At 46.8% G+C, this 11,686-nt stretch overlaps 1 protein-coding gene across 1 annotated transcript; it reads left to right on the top strand.

Annotated features, from left to right (window-relative positions):
• The first annotated feature begins 1,057 nt into the window (after nt 1-1,057).
• Nucleotides 1,058-11,477, top strand: LOC139572782 (14-3-3 protein beta/alpha-A-like). Its single transcript, XM_071395551.1, has 4 exons — nt 1,058-1,196; nt 4,662-4,985; nt 6,874-6,997; nt 11,251-11,477. Exons 2-4 carry the CDS (start codon nt 4,674-4,676, stop codon nt 11,460-11,462), a joined length of 648 nt encoding a protein of 215 aa, XP_071251652.1. The 5' UTR covers nt 1,058-1,196; nt 4,662-4,673; the 3' UTR covers nt 11,463-11,477.
• The last annotated feature ends 209 nt before the right edge of the window (nt 11,478-11,686 follow it).

The raw sequence follows: 11,686 nt of genomic DNA, 5'->3' as shown, positions 1-11,686 counted from the left end.
ACAGGGTTGAGACAGAGAGAGAGAGAGAGAGAGAGAGAGAGAGAGAGAGAGAGAGAGAGAGAGAGAGAGAGAGACAGAGACAGAGACAGAGACAGAGACAGAGACAGAGAGACAGAGAACCTACTCTACCAGTCATTCAACAGAAACACACACTGACTCACACTCTCCCTCTATCTCAAAACCACTCCTAGCCACAGCCCTTCCCAGTAACAATGTTAGGTTTAATTGATATTGACACTCAAAGTAATCTGTGTCTGTGTGTCTGTCTGTCTGTAGGTCTATCTTGTCTGAAACTGAACTATCAGTCAGAGATCTTCCCTTAAATAGGTTACCGGCTTAATATCCCAGTCTTAGGGGAGAACATGTGACTAGGTAAAAATAGAACAACTTTCCCCATGGAAACTGACTGGGGAACAGAAATAGACCTTCTATCAGGCAAACTGTGTGTTCTAGTTAGGTCGTTTGTGATGTCCTCAAACCTCACTCACAAATTACCTACATGTATTAGACTGTCAATACCTGTTTGTTCACCATAGAAGATTTTGACATTTTTACCTGTAAGTGGTTTATAAGCCCCATTCGGACTATTCCTCCAAATCGCTATGTTGGTGGCAGCGGTGAGATAATCGATCACAGTCTCACAGGCCTTTATTATAGGTAGGGTATATAAGTATATTTTTTATGTATTTTAAATAGGTTGCAAAACCAACATTTCCTGATAGCCTGCCCTACGCCTCTTCTGCTAAAGGAGTTTTTCATCGAACGATCGATAAACCATCACGTCAATCACGGGTTGCCATGGTATCCTTTGACGTCACCGCTCCCTGCTTGTTGTCACTAGTTACCACAGCCAGTAAAGTCAAGATTGGCTATATCGTAATTCATTGAAAACAAAAAAAAATCCTTTTGGCCCTTCATTTACGGTTAAGGAATAATGTGAGCAGTGTGGTTAAAGTTAGGGTTTAAAAAAATCTGATTTTAATAAGATACATTTTTAGAAATAGGCGGGGATTAGTCATGATTCTGACTTTGTGGCTGTGGTAACTAGTGACGGCCCCCTCCCCACTGCGTCCCTGCTTCTGGGGTGTGATTGGAGGGAAACCCCGTGTACTACATTCAGACAGGTTGTGAGAGAATCAGCTGTGTAACGTAGCTAGCTAGCCAGACCGACAACACCACTATCCCTTTGCACTCGGGTAAGAGGCCTGTTCTTAGTTAAAAGTAATGTTAGATTCACGTTTAAGAAATGTTTTGATGTTGTATGTGTTGACAATGGATCTTACTGGAGGAAAAATAGCGGGTAGTATATGTAACGGTAGAGCTCCAGTTTTGTCAGGTGGCTAACGTTAGCTAGGAATGCAGCTAGCAGACCCAAGAACAATAGCTACCTGTTTTGTTTCTGGAGGGGTTTGTTCGCGCTAGTCCATCTTTTTGTGCATCCTGTCAGGTTTCGAGTTGGCTTCAAGTAGTTACCTTTTTACCTATTGTGGTCGACAATGCATGTTAGCTAATCTGTCGAATTTGGTTAGCAATAGCAGACATGTAACTAGGCTAGACCAACTGAGTTTATTGAAAATGGGCTTGGTCGGCACAATACTAGAGTTCCGTAGCTAGCCGGCTCTCTAGCTAAAGTTAAACCGTTTTTGGACCCAGTATTCGCCATTTGCTGACCCAAAACAGTATTTGATATTTTAAACATGTGTCGTTGGAATAAATATGAAAAATCCCCCGTCGGTTTTGGAGGCAGGTCACGACCTAGCTAACAAGTCAGTCACAGCCAACACTTCACTCGCATGGATAACTTAGTTAGCGGCCTTGTTAGCTAACTAACTCGTATAAATAAAGTAGCAAACTAATCTTGCAATCATTTTGATCGATCGGAGCTAACGTTAACAAGCTATGTTAACGATGCCGGGTTCGCTGGTAGCTAACTAACGTTTGCTAGTAATTTCCGGATGCGTAATGAGCAACAGTAGTAATACCGTTGTCATTTTAAGGCGGGGGCGATAGCATTTCGCCCGTTATCCTCCCTTGGGCGATTTATAGCTAGCGCAGCGATTAATCAATCTAACTTTACATTCAACGTAGCTAACTAACAGTACATGAATTGTACAGTATGTCCAGCCACATATGTGTGTAAATGCTAGCCAGCCCCGTCTGTTCGATGCTAATCATTACAACAGGTACAACATGGGTGTGGCATGGCAGGGAGTGGATGCACATCCGCGTTTTTCTTTACACGGTAGGAACCAGGCTAGCGTGATTTCACTGGTGTGTAGTGCATATCATGTCTTAACCTGGATAATGTCTCCAGTGCAAAGGCGCCGTAACGTGTTAGCGGAAATCCCCAGTGCATGTCTCATGACCCCCCCAAGCCACAGTACCAGGCTAGTCTACATGTATATTGTGGAATGGAAAATATGCGATTGATTGAGCATGGTAAATCAGTGTTGTCTGTAGAGCCGTGGGCCATTCTGCATGGTACCAGCAGATGTAGGTTATTGATTCAGTTTAGTACTATTCTCACTGTTGTCTGTTTTTGGTAGGCCCTGGTTTATGCTATGCATTTGTTACATTGTGGATCACTACGCACCTCACTTAAGTTTCTAGATTACACGAGGAAGAAACTGCTATGATTACCAGAGTGATGAATCTACCAGATCTTAACTTTTTCTGGTGCTTGTTTTTACCCTGAGTTTATGAGTTCTTACTTTGCTTTGGTGGTAGCTATAGGTTAGATTTCGGACTTTGTTCCCTGTTGGTGTGGGCAGTTGTCGGTTTGAATCCCGGGTCGTGCGCTGGGAATGGACCTGGCAACTGCAGGGCTTCTGGGTTCAGATTGTAACAACAATCCCTTAGCGATGTGCCCTGGAGTAGCACTCTTAATATAACTTGCTCTCCATCCAGGGGCGCTCCACTGCGGCTTCACCCTGGATTGTATCAGCCATTCCAGCAACATACCATGCCAACATTTCTCTCCTCGGTCCCTAGTAACCGTGGTGTTATGTTTCTTCTCTCTCCTCAGTCCCTAGTAACCATGGTGTTATGTTTCTTCTCTCTCCTCAGTCCCTAGTAACCGTGGTGTTATGTTTCTTCTCTCTCCTCAGTCCCTAGTAACCGTGGTGTTATGTTTCTTCTCTCTCCTCTAGTCCCTGGTAACCATGGTTCACATGTTTCTTCTCTCTTCTCAGTCCCTAGTAACCATGGTTGATATGTTTCTTCTTCTCTCCTCTAGTCCCTAGTAACCATGGTTCACATGGTTCTTCTTCTCTCTCCTCAGTCCCTAGTAACCATGGTAGCCATGGTTCTTCTTCTCTCTCCTCAGTCCCTAGTAACCATGGTAGCCATGGTTCTTCTTCTCTCTCCTCAGTCCCTAGTAACCATGGTAGCCATGTTTCTTCTTCTCTCTCCTCAGTCCCTAGTAACCATGGTAGCCATGTTTCTTCTTCTCTCTCCTCAGTCCCTAGTAACCATGGTTGATATGTTTCTTCTCTCTTCTCAGTCCCTAGTAACCATGGTTCACATGGTTCTTCTTCCCTCTCCTCAGTCCCTAGTAACCGTGGTGTTATGTTTCTTCTCTCTCCTCTAGTCCCTAGTAACCATGGTTCACATGTTTCTTCTCTCTTCTCAGTCCCTAGTAACCATGGTTGACATAGTTCTTCTTCCCTCTCCTCAGTCCCTAGTAACCATGGTTGATATGTTTCTTCTTCTCTCTCCTCAGTCCCTAGTAACCATGGTTCACATGGTTCTTCTTCTCTCTCCTCAGTCCCTAGTAACCATGGTTGATATGTTTCTTCTTCTCTATCCTCAGTCCCTAGTAACCATGGTTGACATGGTTCTTCTTCTCTCTCCTCAGTCCCTAGTAACCATGGTTGACATGGTTCTTCTTCTCTCTCCTCAGTCCCTAGTAACCATGGTTGACATGGTTCTTCTTCCCTCTCCTCAGTCCCTAGTAACCATGGTTGACATGTTTCTTCTTCCCTCTCCTCAGTCCCTAGTAACCATGGTTGACATGTTTCTTCTTCTCTCTCCTCTAGTCCCTAGTAACCGTGGTGCTATGTTTCTTCTCTCTCCTCAGTCCCTAGTAACCATGGTAGCCATGGTTCTTCTTCTCTCTCCTCAGTCCCTAGTAACCATGGTTGACATGGTTCTTCTTCTCTCTCCTCTAGTCCCTAGTAACCATGGTTGATATGTTTCTTCTTCTCTATCCTCAGTCCCTAGTAACCATGGTTGACATGGTTCTTCTTCTCTCTCCTCAGTCCCTAGTAACCATGGTTGACATGGTTCTTCTTCTCTCTCCTCAGTCCCTAGTAACCATGGTTGACATGGTTCTTCTTCCCTCTCCTCAGTCCCTAGTAACCATGGTTGACATGTTTCTTCTTCCCTCTCCTCAGTCCCTAGTAACCATGGTTGACATGTTTCTTCTTCTCTCTCCTCTAGTCCCTAGTAACCGTGGTGCTATGTTTCTTCTCTCTCCTCAGTCCCTAGTAACCATGGTAGCCATGTTTCTTCTTCTCTCTCCTCAGTCCCTAGTAACCATGGTAGCCATGTTTCTTCTTCTCTCTCCTCAGTCCCTAGTAACCATGGTAGCCATGTTTCTTCTTCTCTCTCCTCGGTCCCTAGTAACCATGGTAGCCATGTTTCTTCTTCTCTCTCCTCAGTCCTGAGTAGCCATGGTTGACAAGAGCGAGGTGGTTCAGAAGGAGCTGGTCCAGAAGGCCAAGCTGGCGGAGCAGGCCGAGCGCTACGATGACATGGCCGCCTCCATGAAGGCTGTAACGGAGGAAGGCACCCAGTTATCCAACGAGGAGCGGAACCTCCTCTCTGTGGCCTATAAGAACGTGGTGGGCGCCCGGCGCTCCTCCTGGAGGGTCGTGTCCAGCATCGAGCAGAAGACTGAGGGCAGCGAGAAGAAGCAGGCCATGGCCAAGGAGTACAGGGAGAAGATAGAGAAGGAGCTGAAGGAGATCTGTAATGATGTGCTGGTAAGACTACTCGGGAGGTTCTCTCTCTCTCTCTCCAGTCTCTCTCTCTCTCTCCAGTCTCTCTCTCTCTCTCCAGTCTCTCTCTCTCTCTCCAGTCTCTCTCTCTCTCCAGTCTCTCTCTCTCTCTCTCTCCAGTCTCTCTCTCTCTCTCCAGTCTCTCTCTCTCTCTCCAGTCTCTCTCTCTCTCTCCAGTCTCTCTCTCTCTCTCTCTCTCTCTCCAGTCTCTCTCTCTCTCTCCAGTCTCTCTCTCTCTCTCTCTCTCTCCAGTCTCTCTCTCTCTCTCTCTCTCTCCAGTCTCTCTCTCTCTCTCTCCAGTCTCTCTCTCTCTCTCTCCCGTCTCTCTCTATCTCTCTCTCTGTGTGTGTGAGAAGCAGTCTCTGTGGGGGGGGGGGGTCTCCATTCGTGTTTGAATGTCCTCTACGGCTTGCCGTCTTTCACCCAGATCTGAGAAAGGAGGACTAGCCTATAGTTTCTACAACTACTAAATCCCCTTCAGATATGCTGCTTAGCGTTCTAGGTGGCTTTTGACCCATGGTGAGTTTTCATCCTTCAAAATGCCATGTCATTTATTATCCACCAACCGGTTTGCAATTTCAATTTATTGACGAGAGGTGCTACAAGTGGGGCTCTCGCCCAAACCGTGTCCCTCCCTCCCTCCTGAAATGATTGAGCTTTTCCTGCCTGCCTGGTCCTAGCCCTGGTCTGACAGTAATCAGCTCAGTGTAATTAGCTGTTAGCCAGTACCTAGGGACTCATTCAGCTCGTTAGGTCGTTCCTCACCTGTCTGTCCCGTTGTAGAGTCCCTCTGAGAGGGACAGGTGTCTCAGGTGAGAGAGAGAGACATCCCCTGGGTATACCTTGTAACCAACTCATCAAGCTTTGATGATTTGAATAAGCTGTGTAGTGCGAGGGCAAAAACCAGAAGGTGCACCCAGGGGACGTCTCTCTCTCGCCCAGGGGACGTCTCTCTCTCGCCCAGGGGACGTCTCTCTCTCGCCCAGGGGACGTCTCTCTCTCGCCCAGGGGACGTCTCTCTCTCGCCCAGGGGACGTCTCTCTCTCGCCCAGGGGACGTCTCTCTCTCGCCCAGGGGACGTCTCTCTCTCGCCCAGGGGACGTCTCTCTCTCGCCCAGGGGACGTCTCTCTCTCTCGCCCAGGGGACGTCTCTCTCTCTCGCCCAGGGGACGTCTCTCTCTCTCGCCCAGGGGACGTCTCTCTCTCTCGCCCAGGGGACGTCTCTCTCTCTCGCCCAGGGGACGTCTCTCTCTCTCGCCCAGGGGACGTCTCTCTCTCTCTCGCCCAGGGGGGGGCCCAAGGACCGAGTTCGGGGATCCATGTTCTAGATCGGTCAGTCAGTCAGGTGGTTCTGTGCATTACCCAGGACCCCCTGGGCTAGAAAGGTTAAAGGGTCTGAATACTTATGTTATTGTAACATTTCTGTTTTTTAATTTTCATAAACGTCTAAACCTGTTTTTGCTTTGTCATTATGGCGTTTTGTATATTAATTGATGCATTTAAAAAAAAATCCATTTTTAGAATAAGGCTGTAACAACGTGGAAAACGTCAAGGGGTCTGAATACTTTATGAATGCACTGTATGTAGAATATTGGCCTGTTGGAAACTACAACTCCCTACTACATCACACAGCTGGAAACTACAACTCCCTACTCCTACATCACACGACCAGATGTGATTTATCTCTAGAGAAACTGGTGCTGGGGGGGGTCTAGACCTGCCTATACAATGTTAGGTGATACCTTTCAGCAGAGCTGCAAACCAGGCTGCTGTAGACTAGAGACTCACTATTCACATGTAAATAACTGAGTGTGGTGGCCGGGTGTTTTTATTTGCATTTTTCTAACAAACGTGTCTTCCGTCCGTCCTACAGGGTCTTCTGAACCAGTTCCTCATCCCCAATGCTACTCCGGCCGAGAGCAAAGTGTTCTATTTGAAAATGAAGGGAGATTACTACCGCTACTTAGCCGAGGTGGCGGTTGGAGAGGAGAAAGCCGGTAAGCCCTGTGATAAGTCCCTTTGTGCTAGCCAACCAGGTGTGTGTTGGGAAACAGGTCGTCAGGTGTGTAATCCACACCTCTGGAGGGAGACGTTTTGATATTAACCTTTTGTAATGGACAACCAATGTCTACTTTTCATTTTATTTGGGCGGGCGGGGGATATGTGACAGTCTGTTACAAATCAGTGTGAAGGTACTTTAGACAGTGTTTCAGTCCTGAAGGATGTATGGGGTTGAATTGACTGAAATGCATTGAAGTGAGGTGAAACAATTTTGTAGGATCTTCTGTCTAGAAAATAACCATCATTGAGTCGTCGTCACGCCGTCGAAACAACAGGATCCTTCAAATCTGGGGAAAAAAATACACCAATGGAAAACACAAAGCAGCTTAAACACACTGCAAATGAGTGTCAATGTATTTATTTATTCGGTGTCGTTTTGAACAGCTGATCGTTTAATTGTCCCTTTTTAAATAGAGGAGGTGACGTTCTCGTCGTGCCTCCTTGTCTTTGGCAAAGTGAATTAAATAGTTAATTTCAGGGCCTCCTGAGTGGCACGGTGGTTGGATAACACAAAATTGGGGGGGGGGGGGGGTAAAAACAACAACATTTTAATAACATTTAAAATAACAATTTCACAGGAGGCTGCTTCTCCACCATTCATGAAATGATTGTTTCAGAGGGCTGAAACAGCCGGCCCGGTAACGGCTGGCTGGGCGGCCCGGTAACGGCTGGCTGGGCGGCCCGGTAACGGCTGGCTGGGCGGCCCGGTAACGGCTGGCTGGGCGGCCCGGTAACGGCTGGCTGGGCGGCCCGGTAACGGCTGGCTGGGCGGCCCGGTGGGCCACTACGAGAGAAAGAGAGGGGAAGAGAAGGGTGTGGCCTGTTTACTTTGTGTTGCAGCAGTAGAGCTGTGGCCCTCTGGTTGATCCAGGATTGTTGTCTGCTCTGATCCAGGGCTTCTATAAACCTTACAACGTGGTGATGCCACGCCCATGGAACTGACCTCATTAGGGTGTGGCCTACATAATCCTAGTGTTATTCATAGGAGTCATAGCAGGGTCATTAGGGTTAGGTGTGTTATTCATTGCAGTCATAGCAGGGTCATTAGGGTTAGGTGTGTTATTCATGGGAGTCGTAGCAGGGTCATTAGGGTTAGGTGTGTTATTCATAGGAGTCATAGCAGGGTCATTAGGGTTAGGTGTGTTGTTCATAGGAGTCATAGCAGGGTCATTAGGGTTAGGTGTGTTGTTCATAGGAGTCATAGCAGGGTCATTAGGGTTAGGTGTGTTATTCATTGCAGTCATAGCAGGGTCATTAGGGTTAGGTGTGTTATTCATGGGAGTCGTAGCAGGGTCATTAGGGTTATGTGTGTTATTCATAGGAGTCATAGCAGGGTCATTAGGGTTAGGTGTGTTATTCATGGGAGTCGTAGCAGGGTCATTAGGGTTATGTGTGTTATTCATAGGAGTCATAGCAGGGTCATTAGGGTTAGGTGTGTTATTCATGGGGGTCATAGCAGGGTCATTAGGGTTAGGTGTGTTATTCATTGGAGTCATAGCAGGGTCATTAGGGTTAGGTGTGTTATTCATAGGAGTCGTAGCAGGGTCATTAGGGTTAGGTGTGTTATTCATGGGGGTCATAGCAGGGTCATTAGGGTTAGGTGTGTTATTCATTGGAGTCGTAGCAGGGTCATTAGGGTTAGGTGTGTTATTCATAGGAGTCATAGCAGGGTCATTAGGGTTAGGTGTGTTATTCATTGGAGTCATAGCAGGGTCATTAGGGTTAGGTGTGTTATTCATAGGAGTCGTAGCAGGGTCATTAGGGTTAGGTGTGTTATTCATGGGGGTCATAGCAGGGTCATTAGGGTTAGGTGTGTTATTCATTGGAGTCATAGCAGGGTCATTAGGGTTAGGTGTGTTATTCATAGGAGTCGTAGCAGGGTCATTAGGGTTAGGTGTGTTATTCATAGGAGTCGTAGCAGGGTCATTAGGGTTAGGTGTGTTGTTCATAGGGGTCATTAGGGTTAGGTGTGTTATTCATAGGAGTCATAGCAGGGTCATTAGGGTTAGGTGTGTTGTTCATAGGGGTCATTAGGGTTAGGTGTGTTATTCATAGGAGTCATAGCAGGGTCATTAGGGTTAGGTGTGTTATTCATAGCAGGGTCATAAGGGTTAGGTGTGTTATTCATAGGAGTCATAGCTGGGTCATTAGGGTTAGGTGTGTTATTCATGGGAGTCATAGCAGGGTCATTAGGGTTAGGTGTGTTATTCATAGCAGGGTCATCAGGGTTAGGTGTGTTATTCATAGGAGTCATAGCAGGGTCATCAGGGTTAGGTGTGTTATTCATAGGAGTCATAGCAGGGTCATTAGGGTTAGGTGTGTTATTCATAGGGGTCATAGCAGGGTCATTAGGGTTAGGTGTTTTATTCATAGGGGTCATAGCAGGGTCATTAGGGTTAGGTGTGTTATTCATAGGAGTCATAGCAGGGTCATTAGGGTTAGGTGTTTTATTCATAGGGGTCATAGCAGGGTCATTAGGGTTAGGTGTGTTATTCATAGGAGTCATAGCAGGGTCATTAGGGTTAGGTGTGTTATTCATAGGAGTCATAGCAGGGTCATTAGGGTTAGGTGTGTTATTCATTGGAGTCGTAGCAGGGTCATTAGGGTTAGGTGTGTTATTCATAGGAGTCATAGCAGGGTCATTAGGGTTAGGTGTGTTATTCATGGGGGTCATAGCAGGGTCATTAGGGTTAGGTGTGTTATTCATTGGAGTCATAGCAGGGTCATTAGGGTTAGGTGTGTTATTCATAGGAGTCGTAGCAGGGTCATTAGGGTTAGGTGTGTTATTCATGGGGGTCATAGCAGGGTCATTAGGGTTAGGTGTGTTATTCATTGGAGTCGTAGCAGGGTCATTAGGGTTAGGTGTGTTATTCATAGGAGTCATAGCAGGGTCATTAGGGTTAGGTGTGTTATTCATTGGAGTCATTAGGGTTAGGTGTGTTATTCATAGGAGTCGTAGCAGGGTCATTAGGGTTAGGTGTGTTATTCATAGGAGTCGTAGCAGGGTCATTAGGGTTAGGTGTGTTATTCATGGGGGTCATAGCAGGGTCATTAGGGTTAGGTGTGTTATTCATTGGAGTCATAGCAGGGTCATTAGGGTTAGGTGTGTTATTCATAGGAGTCGTAGCAGGGTCATTAGGGTTAGGTGTGTTATTCATAGGGGTCATTAGGGTTAGGTGTGTTATTCATAGGAGTCGTAGCAGGGTCATTAGGGTTAGGTGTGTTATTCATTGGAGTCATAGCAGGGTCATTAGGGTTAGGTGTGTTATTCATAGGAGTCGTAGCAGGGTCAATGTTAGGTGTGTTATTCATAGGAGTCATAGCAGGGTCATTAGGGTAAGGTGTGTTATTCATAGGAGTCATAGGGGTCATTAGGGTTAGGTGTGTTATTCATAGGAGTCATAGGGGTCATTAGGGTTAGGTGTGTTATTCATTGGAGTCGTAGCAGGGTCATAATGTTAGGTGTGAGGGAGGCTAGTTCTAGTGACTGAAGGAAGCTGTGACGGAGGCCAGTAGATGCTAATCAGAGAGAGAATGTGTGAACAGGAAGTTAAAGCATGGCTCGGTTCCTCTTGGTGTCAGTCTGTTGTGTTGAGCTGCACAGTGGAAGACATCATCGACACCTCTCTGTAACTGGCACAGGAAATAGACCGTAACGTAATGCTCCTCGTAGGCCTCAGGTCCCGTCCAACTTTACCACTACAACCGTTGTGGTAACGTTGTCGCTTTGACTCACTGACGACAGCCGTTACTTCCAGCCCACAACATGCCTAGATTTTCTTGCTCGTAGTTTTTCAAGTTGTATTTTTTTTGGGAGGGGGGGGGGGGTTATAATTTCTGATCTTAGACGGAACATTGTCTGAAATGAAGCTATTCAGCAAAAATGGCTGTTGGTGTTATCGTCTTAAAAATATGTATTTATTTGAAATAGTATATTTCTAATCTTTCTCTCCCCCTCTCCCTCTCTCTCCCCATCTCTCTCTCTCTCCCCATCTCTCTCTCTCTCCATCTCTCTCTCTCTCCATCTCTCTCTCTCTCCATCTCTCTCTCTCCCCCTCTCTCTTTCTGTCTCTTTCTCTCTCCCTCTCTCTCATGTCTCTCTCTCCTGTCTCTCTTCTGTCTCTCTCTCTGTCTCTCTCTCTTCTCTCTCTGTCTCTCTCTCTTCTCTCTCTCTCTCTCCTCTCTCCAGCCATCATTGGTAACTCCCAGGAGGCCTATAAGGATGCGTTTGAGATCAGCAAGAAGGACATGCAGCCCACCCACCCTATTCGTCTGGGTCTGGCTCTCAACTTCTCTGTCTTCTACTACGAGATCCTCAACTCCCCCGAGCAGGCCTGCAAACTGGCCAAGACGGTACGTGGTTATCAGCCCATCCAAGATGGCCGCTTGATGACGGGTTGACAGTCCTGATAGGGCAGCGAGTCTCAACTGGTGGGTCGCGGGTTGTTTTCAAAGGGTCGTTTATACATGGGATCACTGCTGTAGGACCTTTATACATGGGATCACCGCTGTAGGACCTTTATACATGGGATCACCGCTGTAGGACCTTTATACATGGGATCACCGCTGTAGGACCTTTATACATGGGATCACCGCTGTAGGACCTTTATACATGGGATCACCGC

This window comes from Salvelinus alpinus, chromosome 4 (assembly GCF_045679555.1).
Source record: "Salvelinus alpinus chromosome 4, SLU_Salpinus.1, whole genome shotgun sequence".
Lineage (NCBI taxonomy): Eukaryota > Metazoa > Chordata > Actinopteri > Salmoniformes > Salmonidae > Salvelinus > Salvelinus alpinus.
Note: the sequence above shows the minus strand (reverse complement) of the source record. Positions and strands in the feature narration are given on the sequence as shown.

Bases quoted from the DNA above. Each gene is read 5' to 3' on its own strand.
- LOC139572782 (XM_071395551.1), top strand. From the start codon at position 4,674: ATGGTTGACAAGAGCGAGGTGGTTCAGAAGGAGCTGGTCCAGAAGGCC. The intron at 4,986-6,873 runs GTAAGACTACTC...TCCGTCCTACAG, and splicing joins AGATCTGTAATGATGTGCTG to GGTCTTCTGAACCAGTTCCT. The intron at 6,998-11,250 runs GTAAGCCCTGTG...TCCTCTCTCCAG, and splicing joins GGTTGGAGAGGAGAAAGCCG to CCATCATTGGTAACTCCCAG.